The sequence below is a fragment of the Barbus barbus genome, assembly GCF_936440315.1.
Source record: "Barbus barbus genome assembly, chromosome: 6".
NCBI lineage: Eukaryota > Metazoa > Chordata > Actinopteri > Cypriniformes > Cyprinidae > Barbus > Barbus barbus.
The window spans coordinates 27,700,175-27,719,892 of NC_136734.1; the positions used below are offsets into that span (position 1 = coordinate 27,700,175).

A 19,718-nucleotide genomic window follows, 5' to 3' on the forward strand; every position below is an offset into this window, starting at 1 on the left:
TATTTTCTTCCCATCTATGGCTCTGTATCCAGAGAAGAAGTCCATGCTGAAGACTTTTTAACAGAGAAAGGAGTAAAGAACAAAAGACACATGATACACAACCAACTTCAGGTCTCTCTAACCTTTCTCTCTTTGTCTGTCCATGACATAAAGTTTATATTTACAAGCAAACACTTACACATTCCAATCCAGTCCAATCATTTTACCCCAAAGAGATGAAAAAGAGAGAAAGAAGCAGATGGAAAGACAAATGGAGATGCAACATAACAAGCTGCAAGAAGTTTATCATTCTCTATGGAGTCAAGCAGTCAGTGTCATGCCAACAACTGAGGATTAACATTTGTCAGAGGCATGTGGTCCACACAAATCAGTGAGGCTGGGTGTTTCACAGTGCACATTTAGTTTGTGAAAGCATGCATGTACGGGGCCTAAAAAATGAATAGCATTCTGCTCATCTTTCAGTTACATTATTATATTCCTGTTTATAGGGAAGGTCTTCATTTCACTTGATCATATCATATCACTCATCGTCATCCCCCTCTAAAGTCAGCAGACATTCTCAACTTTTCTCCAGCATGCCAGAGTCTGATCACTACAACCTCTTTGGCTTTGATTCACGTGCAACTGAGAGAGCTGTCACAGTGGGTGAGTAAAGTTTATACTGTGTATATACCAGCTGCTCTGAGTTCAGTGGAAGTCATTGGCATAAGCTCCACCTACTCTTTCATGTCACAACATTTGTTGCTGCTCAACTCAACTCCTCTGAGTAAGAGTTAAACTATTTCCTCTCAAAGCAGCGATACACCTGCAAGCATATTCTGTTTCTTATTTTTTGTTCATCTTTTGGTTTGCAAGAGCTGTTTTGAATCATGAAATCTTGGAGTGAATGTAAAATTTCCACAATCGGGTCATGTCACAGATGTAGTTAACTTTTTATTGTGGAGCTTTATGGTCATCAGTGTTTTTTTTTTCCTTTTGGTTGGTCTCATCCTATTAATGCATGATGTGTTGGCCACAAATGTTCCATTTTGACAAGTCAGACTTTTCAGTTAATAAAACATCCAGTCAGGCTGAAGCTGGGCTTACGCAACATTAGTTCAAAGACAACAGAACGTGTGCAGAATGCTGGCACTGACTGAACTGATATAAATTTATGACAGACTAATTCATGTTTATGTATTCTCTAAAAAACAGATTTTGGTACAATTTGCCATGTTTTACTTTCTCTGCAGAAGAATCCTCCCTAATTGAAGTTCATAAGTTTTTTTTCTGGGACAGAAACTAAACAAAACTGAGGTATCGTATGGCAATTTGTTGTTTTATTTAGCAATTAAATGACATAATCCAAGGTTTTATATAAATGGACAAGGCATTTTGTTGACAATAAGTGTTTTTGACGTTCTTAATATATCATGTAAACCGTAAACCGAAAGGCTCAATTAAGCTTGATGGTGTAGAAATGGCCCACACTTTCATGAAATCTCATCTAAGTGAAACTTATCCTTCACAGTGTGCACTAGACATTGTGTCTAATGATCAGCAACTATTTATTGTCATTATGTAAAACAAGACAACACATTCTACATTCTTACATAATTTGCTCACCCTCATGAGTTTCTTTCTTCATAAAAACATTAAAGAAGATATTTTATGAATGTCTATGGACAAAAGTCTAGTATGGACAAAAAAAAACAAAAAAAAAACCAGAGACATCTTTGTTTTCTTTACAAATTCATACATCTATTTCAGGGGTGGGGAACGTTGATCCTGGAAGGCCGGTGTCCCTGCAGAGTTTAGATCCAACCCTAATCAAACACACCTGAACCAGCTAATCAAGGTCTTCAAGATGCAGTTAGGTATTTTTCCCAGAGTTTTCAGGGTTGGAACTAAACTCTGCAGGAGAGTGACCCGCAGGATCAACGTTCCCCACCCCTGATCTATTGTGTTCCAGAAAGCAAATCAGGTTTGGAAGACAAACAAAACAAATATGTACAATGCTTAGTAAAAATAAAAGTATGTTTTCTTTAAGGTCCTCTTTAGTTTAACTTTGTTTTGCTTATTATGTCTATTCTGCCGGTCTGAGGCAAACCCCTCGAGGCAGACTGTAGTTCTGAGAGTAGTAGTTTTTCCTCTGTCAACAGCAGGTGCACAGAGATGTCCCTGAGGCCTTATCACATACTGTCATCAAGGATGAAATGGCTTTCATGTTTAAACAACTTATGTTTTAATTTGCCCTTTTAACTGTACTACTAATTAATGTTCAGAACCAGGTCTTAAGGTGTCTCTCTCTCCAGGTGGTTGAAGTTTTCTTATCTGAACTATTCCTGAGTCTGGCTCTGCTCTACAGCCTTCATATTTAAAACTCCCACTAACACACACATTCATACTCAGACACAGATGTAAAAACTCATACAGGCACACATGCCTTCATTTCTGCATGGCCATAAAATTCAGGCGTTTCCGTTTGATGTCTACAAAATAACTTTGCGTTAATCAATCAATAATATTTTTTGCTTTGGTCTGAAGTTCGTCAGTACAGACTCTGTCTGCATGGGCACCTTTGTAGAACAACATCTGTCTTAAACTTAAATATGAAGTTGGACGTCAAAACACACACCCATGTATCTTTTTAGAGGTCAGAGTAAATCTACACTTCTGATAAGGATGTATGTGAAGTGGAAGGGGACAGAAACGGGCTGAGATAAGATTCAGGGATGAGGTGATCACATGGAAAACCACGGCAGCACTCACGACAACAATGATCAAACTATCTGTGAAACTGTTCTGTTAATATAACATCATAATGTTCTATAATATGAGTTGCTTAAGATCGGTTTAGGGACAAAACGACCTGTGCAAATCATTGGTCCAGTTCAGACACAATAACTCTTGACAGGATATAAAAATACTCCTTCATGCACTCTCTCCCACTTTCTCTATCTATTTTTTTCCCCTCCTTTGCCAAAACCACTCTGACTGCTATGCAAGGCTACAGTGCCCTCCTACTCTCTCTCTCTCTCACTCTCACTCTCTCACACACACACCAGTCTCTGCAGTTATCTTTTCAACACATACACACCAGTCCCTTGCACAAAAACTTTTCATTTAGCTTAACAATTTTGTAACCGTTTGTGAGATAATTGTAAAGAAAACTGATAACTGATACCTTGAATTCTCAATCGGGTCAAATAAGGCATAGTAAACATGTACTTGCCAACTGATCACTGAGCTGCAGCGTTCAGTTTAAGGTAATGCAGTCTAATAATGGAATGTAATATAATAAAATGTGTCGTAGTGTAATATAATGCTATGAGCTACAAAATGAAAACGAATTGAATGTGAAATGAATTGTTGCGCTATTTAAGCACTTCCACTCCGCTTCAGAGGTCAATAGGTAAATTCATTATCGCCCCCTTGTGTCCTTAACAGGTTGCTGCAGCGAGATAAATAATGAAATTCTTAGTTAAACAGAGTAAAATCTCTTAGAACATTAATTAAGAAGAAAAAAAAACTTATATCATATATTTACATTTAGACATTTAGCAGCTATCATTACATTTATATAGCCTAACGACTGCTTGTGGTGCAGGACTGCGCAACAAGTTTTCAAACGGCTATCATGTCATATGAGATTCATAGTCAGGCCTTTGTGAGAAATCCTTTTGAATCGTAATTTCCATTCAAGAGCATCTCTCAATGAATGGACTTCGACTGTGTCCGCGAGTGCTCGCACATCTGCAGCGGACTTCAGTCACAGTGCGAACATGCCGGGACATGCTGTGTGTCCTAGCGCGCACCGGGCAACTTCAACCGCAAGCGAAACTGGACCGAATTTACCCAAAACCACAGGAGACGGTTACTTTAATGGGATAGAGAATTAAGTGACTGCTGAGCTTTGCCCCTGCTGCAATGTAAGTTTGGATGAAACTGTCCCTAATACGTGACTTTACAGGAGATTTATGATGTAACGTAGCCGGTGCATTGCCCTTTTGTATCGTAGCAGTGCGCCCTACATAAATTTGAGCACTTTTCTTGTATTTTATGCCTCGGTTAGATTATTCCCAACAGATCATTTAACAGAGGTATTTTTGTATTAGATGCACCTCCATGTGCGCTCTCGCTTGATCTGTTTCTCTGTGTTCTGAGATCTGGAATGGATGAATGTGAATGGACATTACTCTTTATTATTGAAACGAACGTAAAGCTGACTATAGCCTACATTACACGAAACTAGCGACAGCTTTTTCCTTTCTTCTTTTTTATTTTCCATTGTCTTTTTAATTCGCTAATAGAATAGGCTAATTCGCTATAAATAATGAAACGGATTGTAAATTCTGAGCAAAATAATCTACGCAATATATATTTTAAACAGAGACTCACCTTAAACTAGGCTATATTAGATCGGGGTTTTTTATTTTTTGGAACGAGAAAATGGAGTTGTTTTGTTTGTTTTTTTTATTAATACGGACTGTGAAATTATTAGGATACGCTTTTGCTTTTGCAGTTTCTGGTCAAGCAGTTGTCTAAAATATTTTTGTAGGATACTTTAAAAACTAGAAACATAAACCTTAGAAACATTAAAACTAAAATTCAAATGTTCGAGGCATCAACAGTTTTGGAAATGGTTCTAGCTAAACAAAATAACAAAAAAATATAAATAGATCCATGGATATATTTCATCTAGCATATCTAGATCGAATTTAATCTTGAGCTTTGATTTTTAAATTCATTTTATTTCAGTTATTATTTCTAAGTACACTTAACTTAAAAAAAAAAAACTGTCAGTTATAGTTGCCAGAACTTTGCTGTAATATAGTCTTGCCTATACACTAATCTACAAGTCAGTTTTTTAGGAGTAAGATTTCTAATGTTTTTTAAATAATAATTTTCTGCTCACCAAGCCTGCATTTATTTGATCCAAAATACAGCAAAGGCAGTCATATTGTGAAAAATATTTTTACTAGCCCTATTTAAAATTAACTGATTTCTTAATGTAATTTTCTGTGATCAAAACAAAAATTTTCAGCATCATTACTCCAGTCTGCAGTGTCCTTCAGAATGATCTTTCAGGAGTCATTCTAATATGCTGATTTGTTGTTCAAGAAACATTTTGTTATTATTATTATCTATATTTAAAACAGTAAATTTTTTCAGGATTCTCTGATGAATGATTTTGTGTGTGTGTGGGGGGGGGGGGGTATAGAAATTAATACTTTTATTTAGCAAGGATGCTTTAAATTGATCAAAAGTGATGATAAAGACACTTATAATGTTACAAAAGATTTCTATTTCATATAAATTCTGTTCTTCTGAACTTTATATTCATCAAAGAAACCTGAAAAATTCTAATAAGCTGTTTTCAACATAATAATAATGTTTTGTTGTGTTGTTTTTTGAGCAGCAAATCAGCATATTAGAATGATTTCTGAAGTATCATGTGATTGGAGTAATGATGCTAAAAATTCAGCTTTGAGATCACAGGATTACATGATATTTTAAAATATATTCAAATAGAAAATATTTTATTTTAAAGTAAAATGACAATTTTAAGTTCATTTACACTTTTTCCCCTGCTAACTTACTGCCCATTAACAATTAAGAACTTCAAGTATTCATTCATTCAGATCTCATAGTTTTGAATTAGTGTATTGTAAGCCCATGTTTGCATGCTGTATGCTTTAACTCTTTCTTTTTTCTTCTCTTAGATATGGAATGGATTGCTTGATGGACGAGTATTACCACAGGGGACAATGTCACAAGTGCCCACAATGTTCACCTGGCCACGAACTGAAAGAGGTGAGAGAAAGAGCAATGTTAGGTGTGAGTAAGCAAGGGAAATGCCCTGTTGTGTACCCAAAATTTGAGGATTACTGTCATTCGCTTAGTTAATCACCATTTGAGAAGCCCAGACGCTGTGTGAAGAAAACAACACCCATAATTAACCGTCACTTATTTTTAAAAGCATGTAGAGAAACTAATATGAATCCCAGCAGTCAAAGTCAGCAACCTGTTTGATTGACTTTGCAATACAGTAAAGCAGATACGGTTTTATTTATAAACATTTGATTATGCAGTGAATATTTATCCCGCTGGGGGTGGGGACAGCTTCAACAAGCCTAAAGTTTGCTGGTCTTGGCTTGTGTTGAGTTGGTATAGCTGGTCAGCAAACTGCTCTCCCAGCCTGAAAACCCAGCTGAATAAATGTATATAAAAACCATAGAATATATTAATAAAGCATAGAAAAGTATTGATAATGTGGATTTTTTTCAAATAATTGATGAAAATTGCAATTGTCTTCTGTTTTGAAGTAAATGTAGTTGTACCTATACAATTATTATTAACTGGTCTGTTTTATGTACATATGAAGACCTAACATGTTAAAAATGTCCAAAGAGATCCCCAATTTGTGGACTATGTAAGGATGCTGTAGTATCACATCCCTACCACCAGAGGCTTACGCATGACCTTAAATGACTTGCAAACAGGGCAAGGTTACAAAGATGCGTTCTCAGAAAAAAATTGACACATCCAATGCACTTATCATATTACTGATTATGTTTGTGTGCTTGTGGGCTGTTAGGACTGTGGTTATGGTGTAGGTGTGTCGGCAGTGTGCGCCATATGTGATGTTCGGTGGTTTAAGGAAGCCTGGGGTTCTCACCCTTGTGCACCGTGCCAGAACTGCCGCAGACTCAACAGACACCAAATCAAGCACTGCACACACACAGACAATTCAGTGTGTGGAAACTGCCTCCCTGGGTGAGACTTTCTCACACGCCCTCACAAAACAACCTTTATGAAACATGACGTTTATAGCTGATAATTGTGATCAACCCACACATGACTGATTGCATGCAACTTCAGACTCACACACACCTCACCTGTATCCTGGTTTTCAAACCAAAACCTTTTTTTCTCAAATGAAAGTTTCTACAGCAAATTGCGACTGGATGGACTGGAAGATTTGGAATGCCTTCCATGTGGCCCTGCACCCTTCAGAAACATACAGTGTAGCCGTGAGTAACATACTGAAATACACAACTTACGCCATCACGATTGAGTCCGAGCACCGTGTCAAGTTAAAAGCATGTCTCCAGACTCCCTGTGCTCTGTTCAATTCTGTTACGCTACATCCAACTGTTTTTGAACAAAATGCATCCTATTTAACTGCCCCATAAACAGAGCTTCAGGGTTGGACTGTGGCAAATATGATGCTCAATCAATCTAATGATACAGGGATTCCTAGCATTAGTCTGAAGTTAAGTGAAAATGAAAATTCTGTCATTTATTCATCCTCAGGTTATTGCAAGCCCGTTTGAGAGATTCCTTCTTCTGTAGATAACAAAAGGTCATTTTAATGAGTATCCATTTGGGCGAATTTAATAAAATGGCAGTAGATCACCTGGCACCTGAGATTGTGAACAAAAAAAGTTTGTGGTTTAACCCTTAAATTGCGAGATCATTCTCTACCCTCACCCTCCTTAATTTTTTAAAGTTAGACATCAACTTTCTTAGTATTCCTCAATCTATTCATTATAAACAATATAACAAGAAAAAATAATAAAATATAAAAGAATGCCTGTTTTCTGATTAATTTTTTGTAAAAGGTGTATAGGGTCGCTACAGACCCGAGGAATGTAAATGTGTATTTTTTTCCCCTGCGCAACTATGTTTACATATCTGACTCAATACGTACAATGCACCTTTATTCCTTGAAGTGGCACTGTTTGATAAACAATGGTGACATGAGGTTTCACTCAAAATTACGGCAGGCATAAAACAAAAGAATATCATCAGCAAAAAATGAACTGGTTTGAATGGCTTTACTGCAGAGCAATTACTGCATGCAATGAAATATAAATGTCACCGTAATTTATGGTGGATGTGGTGAATCTTCTCAAATGGAACCCTTTTAATTTCAAAAGGTAACAAATTATGCTTGTGTTCTTCTGTAATTGTTCTTTATATAATTGCTTTGCTATTGTAGCAGTTAGACATCCATCCATGTTGGATATATAGGTCCGGGTCGCTAAAGACTCGAATAAGTAATAATGATTGGCGAAACATTAATGCATTTAAGGATCAATAATAGTTTAATGATAATTTTGTAATGGCTCACTTTAAGTGAAAAACCCCCCGATATTTAAGCTATTTAAGTTTCACAGCCTGAATTTTTTTAAGCACCCATGTTAAAAGGATAGTTCACACAAAAATGAAAATGAGCACGCACACAGAAAGCCGCCTCTCAGACAGCGCACAAGTACTGAATTCAGTTCTTTTTGTGTTTTATCGCACATGAACGGAGATATACACACAAAATGATTTCAAATTGTCCGTTTTGATGAGTATTCATGTAAACACATTTGGATACGTTAAGTGAACAGAAGCAGTTGAAAGAATATCATCAGTATATTGCATCCATGCATTTGGTTTTAAATGTTAATCAAACAACAAAAGAAAGAGAGACAATCACTGAACTGCTAATAAGGATTAATATAAATGTAATACATATGTCTGCTTGAAAGAATGAAGAAAGTAAGCAAGTTGTTATAAAGAATAACCCCCCCCCCCCCATTTTTGTGTGAACTATCCATTTAAGACTATCCTATTAAGACTTAAGATTTCCACATCCTGAAATGCAAACCCATGCCTATGTATTGTAAATATGTTCTTTTAACATTCACCTTTTAATTTCACGCTTAAAGACACGCTGCACGTTTTCATCCTCTAAAGGTTGTGGTACTCTCTTCACCTCTGCATACACTCATTCTCTCGTGATCTTATCTGAGCTTCAGTACTTTTACTCCTTTTCTCACTGTTTTATCTCTATTCTCTTTTATTCTTTCAATGTGATTACGGGTGAAGTAAAGGCAATGGTATTTATCCAGCAAGGATCAGTCAATGCTCTTTGAAAGTGGACTAAGGGTTGATCCTCCCTGAACCCACTTCATCATGGATTGACAGAGGTCTTTTAGCATTCTGCTGATCAGATACACGACCAGCAACAGGAAGAGGAGTGCTTAGCAAGAAACGGAAGGCAACAAAATAAGACAGCTAGGTTGTTCCGTGTCAAGTCAACCAAATTTCAGAAACTTCCCTGGCTCAAATTTTTGATTTTGCTAATATTTTTTTCTGAAGAAAGATAAGCATGTATAGTAATGAAAGCCAAAATATTAAATGTCATGGATGAATATTTACTGAGTAAACCACTTTTTTGTAGAGGGGGGGTCAAAAGGGCAATTTTAACCTGGGATTCAGAGCCAATCTACAGGGGGCTAAAAAGGACTTCAGAAAGATGGCAGCATCGTGTTGTTCCTTTTACACAGAGATTGGTAGGTTTATTAGTAAAATCTGTTGACTTTAGCAATCTTTGTTGCATTATGTGCCAGTGGTGACCATTCAAAAATGGGGAAAGAGCACTTTTCATGTTTGCAGTATTAAACTATTAAAGTAATAAAGATATCTTAATGCCCTTTTAGATTTTAGTTCTTAAACTTTTCTTTTGGCATCTTAATTTTTAAGGCCCTATATGGTTTGGTTCCAGAGATATTGGGATCTCAATATGGCTCCTGGGGTAAATCGTTCAATTGTACACATTTTCAATGGTCAAAACCAAATGTGGGTCAGTGTGCAAAAAATTTTTTTTTAAAAGTCAGCAGTAAGGGGAGTGTGACAGACACCCACTTGACAGACATCAGCCGAGCCAAGTGACGACAGAAAGATAGAGATGGCGGATAAAAAAAAACGTCTGCGGAACAAAAGGCTTACAACTTTTACACTTGGCAAAGGGAGCATAATTTCCTCATTAGGTGTGTTCGACTTGAAGCTGCGCTGTGCAGAATGATCAGTGTATGACATCAAAGTATCGCGAGAGCGATTCGAAAGCTTAAGGATCCGTCTGCTCTCTTATCGTTCTCGCAGTACTTTGTCATACATCATTCTGTGCAGTGCCGCTTCAAGTCGAACACACCTAATGGGCTTGTTCGACTTCATGCGTTGCAGCAAAGATTGGCTGCTGCCTGACAAAAGCAATGCATACTGATTAGAATATTTGTCTGACTTTGATCGGCGCTGCAGCTGCCTTACGATCACATGTGCCATCAAAGTACGAGAGCAAAACGAGACCAGCCGCCGAGGTCAGTTGCTCAAAATCGGCTGCGACAGTCCTATTTCCATATACTTACTATGCAAGTACTGGTGTATGTACCTATTAGTTAATGTACAGAATAAGTTATGCTGTACTCAAGTTGGGGGTATAAACATGGACCAAGGTACTTATTGAGTAATTGATGGTAGATGGTACATAGTAAGTATATGGAAATAGGACTGTAAAAAAAGTGCACCATTTTAGATAAAGGAATTACCAATTCTTCAAACTTTGTAAGCACTGTTGTGGAGAGCAATTCAACATTAACCCACACTTGTACTATATATTTACCATGTGTATACCAAGTACAGTATGTGTCTTGTTTGTTACCACATAATAACACATTTTTCCGTAGGTGCTACATATTTACCATGTGAATATCATTAGTATGTACAGTAATGTGTCTTATTAGTTACCATATATGGATACTGTAAGGACCTGCCTGTTTGTACCCACTTATCTGTAAGTACTACATATTTACCATGTATATACATTAGTAAGTACAGTAAAGTATCTAATTAGTTACCATGTACGGGCACTACCTTTAAGTGACCCTTCTTACTTGTCTGTATGTACAAACTAATTACCATGCATGTACGACTGTTAAGTACAGCCGTGTTTCTTATTCGTTACCATGTACATACACTTCAGGTAAGTACTTTGTGTTACCACTCATTTGCCTGTAGATACAAGATATTTACCATGTATGTACCAGGGAAGTACACGTTCTGTAAAATAAAGTCCTACCATTTTATTTTTTATATATTATATAGCATATTTTTTAAAATATAAAATGTATGTTTGTTTCCAACAGTTATGCTAAGAACAATAAATAGACATTTATGATATTAAAACAGCGACGTCTGCTGATGGACAACGTGCTGAGTTGTCACGGGAACATCCCAGCTGAAGATAATGAGGAAATTACATCTCTCCCTTCAACAGCTGCATTCCAAACGACTACATAATGTTACACTCCTAATATTTATATATAAATACACACACACACACACACACACACACACACACGTATACAACATGCCAGAATTATGCTAGGAACATGCTATCAACATGCTAACTTCATGCTAGTTATGCTAGTTAAATGCTAGCACCGTTACACTCCCACCATTTAACTAGCTAGTTAAATGCTAATCATGCTAGAAACATGATTAGCAACATTCTAACTACATGCTAATCAACAACATGGCAATAATGTTAACAACATGCTAATCATTCTAGAAACATGATTAGCAACATGTTGGGCAAATTCCAAACGGAAGTGAGCATCCCTATGCCCTACTCCCTTCGAAGGGCAAAGCCCTTGAAGTGTGTTCTTTGAAGGGTGCAGGGCATTACTGTCTCATAAGCGTTTGGAACTCCCTTGGCAAAGGGAATGATGGACAAAGTGTTACCTTGACAACGCTGTGCGTGCATGCAGCATTCAGCGCTCCAAAAGTTGTTGCAAATAAATATTTCTTCTTGTTATTTTATTCAAATACTGTTTAATTGTCTTATTACTAATATTTTTTTTTTCAAATTAAACTTGCTTGCCATACAGTCTTTAAGCATATTTGTTTCACTGATTAAATTATTTTGTATACATGAAAATAAAGACATTTAATTAGCTTATTCTTCTTACGTTTGTATGTAAAGTCCGTGAAGTGACCATGGCATGTTCCCTTCGCTAACGGACTTCTGGAAGAGCCCTTCGTGAAGGGATTATAGTGTTCACTTTCATTTGGAACGTCCCTACAAATGGCGTCCCCTTCCCGAAGTGCCCTTTAAGGGTGCAAAAAAGACATTTGGAATTCGCCCGTTAACTATGCTAAACAACAACATGTTAATCATGTCAACAGTCATGCTAGACAACTAACTGCATGCTAATCATACTAGCAACATGCTAATTTTCTAATCTATCTAAATTTTCAAATTTCAAGATTTTACAGCTGCTTTAAACTTTCAGGCTAGGCTTTCTCAAGCCAACCTAAACTTTTTCTTGACAAACTTTATCTAGTTGTATTTAAAGCAGAATATCTGAAGAATTCGTAGAATTACCCAGTGTTAATTATTCCAAATGTGGGAGATTTTAAATATTCGAGGTACTATCAGTGATTCGGCCAAATATGCCCGTAAACAGTAGATACTACTTAATCTGATGAAGCTTCACATTATATAATTATAAAAAAAAGGAAATTCTAATAATTAATCCAGATGAGGAAAAATCTTGGTTTATTGATGTGAATGCAATGTGGCAAAAACAGCCACTTTTTCCCTAGGAGGCATGGGATTTGTTTCAAACATGTTATAATACTGCATATCTGAACTCTTGGTAGCTTCAGAAGCTATTAAAATGAACAAAATCCCTTCTTCAGAATATCCCCGAAACTGATTCAAATATAGAATCTTATGAATAGACTACTAAAAGAAAGGTAATGTGACTAAGCTTGTCCATTTCAGTGCATTTTTAGCACTCCGACAGGTATGTTTTATACATAATGTTTGGATAGAGGGAAACAAGATACTATTCTAATTTCAACATTATTTATTCTTCAGACATTGTTCTTTAAATTAAATAAGTATAGGCTGCATACAAAGTGACCAACATTTGGTTTTTGACCACTGAAAATGGGTAATATTCAACAATCTGGAGATTCATTGAGACTCCCCTATCTTTGGGACTGAATGATGTAAAGCCTTGAAAATGAAGATTCAAAAAAAGTTTATTAAGATCTAGAATCTAAAATCATATTGCAATATCTTTAATACTTCATGAGTTATAGGCACGCAAACTTTGGAAACAGAATATTTATGGCACTCGGACAGTTATGTTCAATGCAGTTCTTTTGACAGAAGGAAACAAGATACATTTCTAATTCAACATTATTTGTTTTTCAGACATTCCTCTTTGAAAGAAAAGAAGTATCATATTTTTGCAAATTTGGTTTTTGACCACTGAAAATGTGTACAATTTAAAACTTTACTCCTGGAGCCATATTGAAATTCCAATACCTCTGGAACTGAACAATATAGGGCCTTAAAAATGAAGACGTCAAAATAAATGTTTGTTAAGACCCAATATCTAAAATGGCATAAGATATCTTTAATACTTTTTGAGTTACAGGCCTGCAAACTTTGGAGAAAAAAAACTTAAAGTGCGCATTCCCAATTTTGAATGGTCACCACATTATGCAACAAAGATTGCTAAAGTCAACAGATTTTACTAATAGACCTACCAATCTCTGTGCAAATGTAACATTATGATGCTGCCATCATTCTGAAGTCATTTTTACCCCTCTGTAATTTGTCTCTGAATCTCAGGTGAAAATTGCCATTTTGACCCCCCTCTACAAAAAAGCGGACAGCTGCATTTAAATGTGGGAGTGAGTGCCGTAAATTATCATTCCATGTGTGTACAGAACAGCAGTCACTCCCGCATTTGTAACCATAGCAACATTTTGGTATCTTTCAGGAGTGAAGAAGAATTTAGCCGTTTGGTATCTGCCATTTTTTGGCTAAAGACAGTACAGTTCTCTTTGCGTGCGTCTCTCTCCAGCACACACACAAACACGCAGGAATCACGGCAACTGCATTCCTCTCCGAGAGGCAAGAGTGCACGACCATCTCGCGGCACGCATGTTCGGATGTACCCAAAAGAAAGAAACATCTCCATTCAATAACAATCAATGTTGCTAACAACATTGACAAAATGCAAAACAAAATGCACACATACGTGTCCTTGCTCTTGATATACAATCACTGATGAACACCGCTTTGGTTTTAATGAGAAAAAAAAACTATACAAGGGTGGATTAGAAAATGTATGTATTTGTTCACTACTGTGAACTCTTGGTATGAATTATTGATATTTCTATATCTATATTAATATACTATATATTAATATAGATATAGAATACCCCCCCCCCCCCCCCCCCCCCCCCCCCGCCACACGGGCCCCAGTGCGGCTGCACTGTCTGTAGTTACGCCACTGAATCGGACCAATCACTGCAGATTAGCATCATGCAAAGGAGGGGTTTGGGTAAATTAATCGTTGAGTGAATTTTTGGGAGTCCTTGAGCTAGTAAGGTAAACATAAATGCATATTATAAGACAATGAAAATGTTTTTTGACCTTGCATGCATGTCAACCTGTTGTTGGGGACTACCAAAACCAAAATACAAAACTTTCATTTCCCATAATAGGGGCACTTTAAAAATTTGAGGCAGGCACCTCCGGTTGACATAGAATGACCCAGCTGTGGTTGATGTGTTTTTAAAAGCGAGAATCATTGAGATATTTACTGAGCAATTAATTCATATCCATTTATTGTTGATGAGTGCAGGTTCTAAAATCTTTGGAATCTGTTGGTTGTTTTTTAAAAGAATAGTTTGCATAAACAAGAAAATTCCATCATGATTTATTCACTCTCATGTCATTTCTAACCCATATCGTGTTGATTTTAAGTGGAACACTAAGAAGAATTATGAATAAATTGTGATCTTGCATGTTAAGCACCAAAAATGGCACTAAAAAGTAGTTCACTGGACTTGTGTGTTATATTCCAAGTCTTCTGCAGCCACACAATTTATGTAATGAAATGGAGTTATAAATGACTAATAATAATCTTCCTCTCCAGTGGTCACTGAGTCAGTGAGTTGAACTTGAGAACTGAATCTTTAAACAAATCATTCTTTTGACCACTGATTTTTTTTCAATTGTCCATTTCATATAAATCAGTAAGCTTAACACTTTTACTATTTACTGACATAAATAGGGGAGGGGGGGGGGGGGGTGAATGCACAACGCTCTCTCCACCCTCAATACCACGACTGAGGTGCCCTTGAGCAAGGCACCGAACCCACAACTGCTCCCCGGGCGCCGCAGCATAAATGGCTGCCCACTGCTCCGGGTGTGTGTTCACGGTGTGTGTGTGTGTGTGTGTGTTCACTGCTGTGTGTGTGCACTTTGGATGGGTTAAATGCAGAGCACAAATTCTGAGTATGGGTCACCATACTTGGCCGTATGTAATGTCACTTTCACTTATACACCACATGGCAAAACATCACCTTCAAAAAGAGATTCAAGGCCTATTTAAAGTGAACACTGGATGCAAAATTCACTTGAACATGGTGTTTGCATATAAATGTGTGTTAGCAGTGTGTGGACACAACCACGCAACAATGATAAGAATCCATTCACTATTTTTTAACAATAATCAATAATCAAGTCTAAAATAATTTTGTACTTAATATACTAAAAATGATTCTTTAGTACTTCTTAAGATCAACTAAGTGTACTCAACTGTGCTATTTTGGGACACCATGAATATGAACTAAAATGTGTTTTTAACATACTATCTCTGTATTTAAAAATAGTCACTACTTGTGCACTTAGCAAAGCACTTGTGCCCTTGAGTGTAATAGTGTATGAAAGATGGGTTGAAGTGGTAACTAAATACATTTTAAAATACTGCCACTGAGGATGCATTGGATTTGTTTTGGTTATGGTAATGTGATACCGAATACACCTAAATTCATTCATGTCTGCGCAAATCGTTTTACTCAAGACTGCTTACTAAACTAAGGACAATTCAAGGCAGGTTTTGCTAAAAAGTTAAAACTCAAGGATGAATCAGTACGCAGTGTTTTTGATCCAGCTGCACCTCTATGTAAGTCCCAGGCTGTATCTGAAATTGCAACCTATTCACTATTCCCTACATTAGTCAACTTATACTGTTCACTTGAAGGAGTGAATGAAAACGAGTGAGTGAATTCGGACACTGAGTGCACCGGAAGGACTGCCGCTTTTGCATAGTTTGCTTGCTGTTAAATAATCATTTGAAACGGGCAGCTTCAATAGTAAGATTGAAGGATTAATCTTGAACTCTGTCACAGAAATTATGTATAAACCCTATGTTACGGAATTAAGTAATTTCGTATAATGTTTTGAGTTTGTATATTGTTTGTATTTTGATTTCTTTGTTATTGTTATTTCTTTGTGTGTTTATTTTGTTGTTTGTTTCAGGATTACGATGATTAGCTGTGAGCTGGCTCCACCCCTTTATGTGGGTTTAAAACAGTGCTTCCGTTTCCAGAAGACGAGTTGTTGCGATTCCGGGCCGGTCACACTTCTCCTGTCTCCTCTCCAGCCGTCAGACCATTGTTGTAGCAGTTTATATGTTAGATACTTATTGTCTTCATTTTCAGTGGTGTTCTTTGTAGGGTTGACCTGCCCTTTTCTTTTGAAATTCCGTTCGTTCTGTTTTGTTAGAGTATGGAGGATAAGTTGTTGTATTTTGATTTTGGATACTTTGAGGGAAGTTAGTTCGCTTTATTTATTATCTGTTTTTGTTTGTTATTTTGGGCCTTGGGTCTTCCTGAAGATTATAACACCTATTGGTTTATTTTTTGTTACTTTGTTTGAACACATTCAACTTTCATATTGTTTAATTTCTTTTATCTTAATAAAACGTTTATCATTTTTCTTGATTTTTGTTGTTATTTGAATCTTTCGGGTCTGACGACTGGGCGTGGGAGTCATATATATTTATTTATTTATTTATTTTTTTGTTACGATTAAACCTAGACGAATCGTAATCGTAAATTGTCAATTTACAGTTAATTTGTACCTGCTGTATTACACTGTGGACAAGCGCTCCTAAAATGAATAAATGGATGATTCAGCTACGGGCGCCATCTTCTGGTGAGACGCGGGAATTCATTCGGCGAGCGACTCTCACAGTGCATTCTGGGGATTCTCTAGCAGTTGAGTGTACATCAGAGCTGTCAAAAACAGCTCTGGTCATAGCGACCCATTTCATGCATGTCTCTTTAAATGCTAATGAGCATTTAAAGAGACATGCATGAAATAGGTCGCTATGACCAGAGCTGTTTTTGACTAGGTAAAAGTGCTGTTATTTTACATGACCATTGAGGAATTTTAACCAAAGTATGTTGCAGACATTTCATGAAGACTTTAAAGAATCTTGCCAAATTGTTTAAAGTGGGCATCCAATGTCCCCTATAAAATAGTCTCAGCATGACATGTGGTGTTTCTAATAGGGGCCTGGTGCTGACACTGATTAGCAGTGTTATCCCATTATCAGTTACCGTGAAAATGAAAGAAACAATCTCCTCTCTGTTGTTTTGCATTGAAATGGATATTCAATGGGTCATAAAATGCTGTTTCAGATGTTTATACTGTTTCTGGGGTGAGTTTGTAAAGTTAGCAAAACAGTCTGTTGTGAAATGTGAAGAACAAACAAAAACTTTTTATTCACACAAACTTCAGCCATGCATTTCTCGGATCTTTAGGAAGGCTATGCAAGGTTTTTGGAGAGTTTCTTTACTTTCACTGACAGAAAAAATGCCAGTTTGTCAGTCTTATTTGACATCTTTATCCAACAGCAGTATCGCTCTTGTGCTTCATAGACAGACCTGAGTTGAACACTCCTTCTTGATCACGTAAGACCATGACGCATGTTAAGGGCATGTTGAAGGGGTATTTCAAATCCAAACGTTTCAGAAGAGTAGAAAAGAATAATGCATATTTTTAAATGGACCACAAAAGAAGATAAAAAAAAAAAAACAGTATAAAGGCAGTGGATAGCAATCAGCATCAAGTTTTCAAAAATAGATGAAAAAAATATCACAGAATGGTCCCATACAACAAGTGCCAAATTAGCTTAATTTGAGATATTTTCTCTGAAAATAGGGCTTATGACACTTTGATTCTCAAGTAAGTTTATCTTGTTTCATGTAGGTTAAGATATTTTTAGAAGAGAACAAGACATAATATATAGTAAGAAATATGACACCAAAATCATCAGTGCTTATAATTACAGTATGTGTATTTGTATACAATATATATTTAAAAGAGAGAAAGAAAGAGATGCGATGATTGTGTTCCTGACTTGTTTGGTCTGTGTCCTGTAAGATCCTTGCCTGCTATTGAAGGACCCCTGCTCGTTTGATGAGGTCACCACGATGTCCTTTGATCTTGGCCTTCATGGGTGTGAGGTTCTTCCTCTGGTGCGATGCTCGGCCAGCACAGATCCTGCAACGGGAGTCCTCATGCAGGCAACAGAAATACCTGAAGTTTCTTCTTCAGACTCTGCCCTCTCCAGCCAGCATGTCATTCTTACTCTGGTAGAAGGACAGTCTACAGTGAGATCCTGCTGTGCCACAGAGCAGCAAACAGCCTGGGGACTTCATGCTCCTGTAGAGTGTACTGAACTGGACCTTCAGTATCTCTCCCACGCCCCAGAGTTCCAGACATTCAGACCTTCAGACTTCATAGCCAGAAATATCCCACAGTGCCCTCATGCCTGATTCTGCAGGACCTGGAGAGAAGAGAGCAAGAAGAGAAAGTGGAAAAGGAGACTGTTAACGTGAAGAGATTACAGCTGCAAATGTACGATTATGGTAATGAGACACTTAAAGATGCAATATACACACACAGTACAAAAATATATCATGTCAAGTTAATTGAAATAAGTGTGCTACTGTAGTTGTTGGAGGCTTCTGCAATGTGAGAAACAGGTACTTATAAACACAAACGGACATTAACAGGAGAGAGGCAGAGAAGAAAAGATCTACATGTGCCTGTTTCTTTTTCTTCCTTTTTTTTTTTTTGCTTCAGTTAACACATTTGGTAGAGTACATTGATTCAGCATATTCTGTTAAAGTGCCCCTATTATGGGAATGAAAGGGTCATATTTTGGTTTTGGGAGTCCCCAACAACAGGTTGACATGCATGCAAGGTCAAAAAAACACTTTCATTGTCTTATAATATGCATTTATTTTTACCTTACTTGCTCAATGACTCCCAAACGAGTCGCCCAACGATTCATTTTTCCAAACCCCTCCTTTGCGCTAATCTGCAGTGATTGGTCCCATTGGTCTCATTTTCATTTCATCATGCTCATAATGCCTGATAAAGCAGTGTTTGTGAGTGCAGTGCTGCTTTGTGTACAGCTGCTTTGTGTTACAGCTGTTTGAGAGTTAATATATTTTATAAATTAGTTGATTTAATTTTTTGTGGATTCTAAATGAGGTTAATGAAGTTTAGAATCCTCAAAAAAAAAAAAAAAAACAATAAGCAGCACAACTGCTTTCAGCTTTGATAATAAAAATAATAAATGTTTCTTGAGCACCAAATGAGCATATTAGAAGGTTCATGAGACACTGAAGACTGGAGTAATGACTACTGAAAATAGCTGGAATAAATTACATTTTAAAATACATATATAAAAAGAAAAATATCTCACAATTTTTACTGTATTTTTTGATCAAATAAATGCCGCTTTGAGGAGCATGAAAGACTTAAAAAAATTAAAAACCCAAATGTTCTGGACATAGTGTACCCCTTTAAATTTTGTAGAGGTAAGCTCATTCCTGCTGTCTATATTCAAAGCTTCATTTCTGAATGAAACGCCTACTTTACTACATCCAATCAATTTGCAGTAGAAAAAACAAGCCATGCCCTCTATTTTCCTCATTCAGTATTCTGTTTCTCTCAGAAGTACGTCACAATACAGAAGTAAAAACAGTCGCAAACTTCCGGTTCACGCAGA

General features: G+C 36.8%; 1 protein-coding gene across 1 annotated transcript; it reads left to right on the plus strand.

Moving 5' to 3' along the window:
- The first annotated feature begins 3,593 nt into the window (after nucleotides 1-3,593).
- LOC306871481 (tumor necrosis factor receptor superfamily member 27-like) lies at nucleotides 3,594-19,469 on the plus strand. The gene is made up of 5 exons (XM_079419445.1): nucleotides 3,594-3,911; nucleotides 5,706-5,796; nucleotides 6,581-6,759; nucleotides 6,928-7,016; nucleotides 18,080-19,469. Exons 2-5 carry the CDS (start codon nucleotides 5,713-5,715, stop codon nucleotides 18,472-18,474), a joined length of 747 nt encoding a protein of 248 aa, XP_079275571.1. The 5' UTR covers nucleotides 3,594-3,911; nucleotides 5,706-5,712; the 3' UTR covers nucleotides 18,475-19,469.
- Nucleotides 19,470-19,718: the final 249 nt, after the last annotated feature.

Excerpts from the sequence above, each read along its gene's own strand:
- LOC306871481 (XM_079419445.1), top strand. The coding sequence starts at position 5,713 with ATGGATTGCTTGATGGACGAGTATTACCACAGGGGACAATGTCACAAG. Across the intron at positions 6,760-6,927 it reads TGTGGAAACTGCCTCCCTGG|TTTCTACAGCAAATTGCGAC; the intron begins GTGAGACTTTCT and ends CTCAAATGAAAG. Across the intron at positions 7,017-18,079 it reads CAGAAACATACAGTGTAGCC|ATCCTTGCCTGCTATTGAAG; the intron begins GTGAGTAACATA and ends GTGTCCTGTAAG.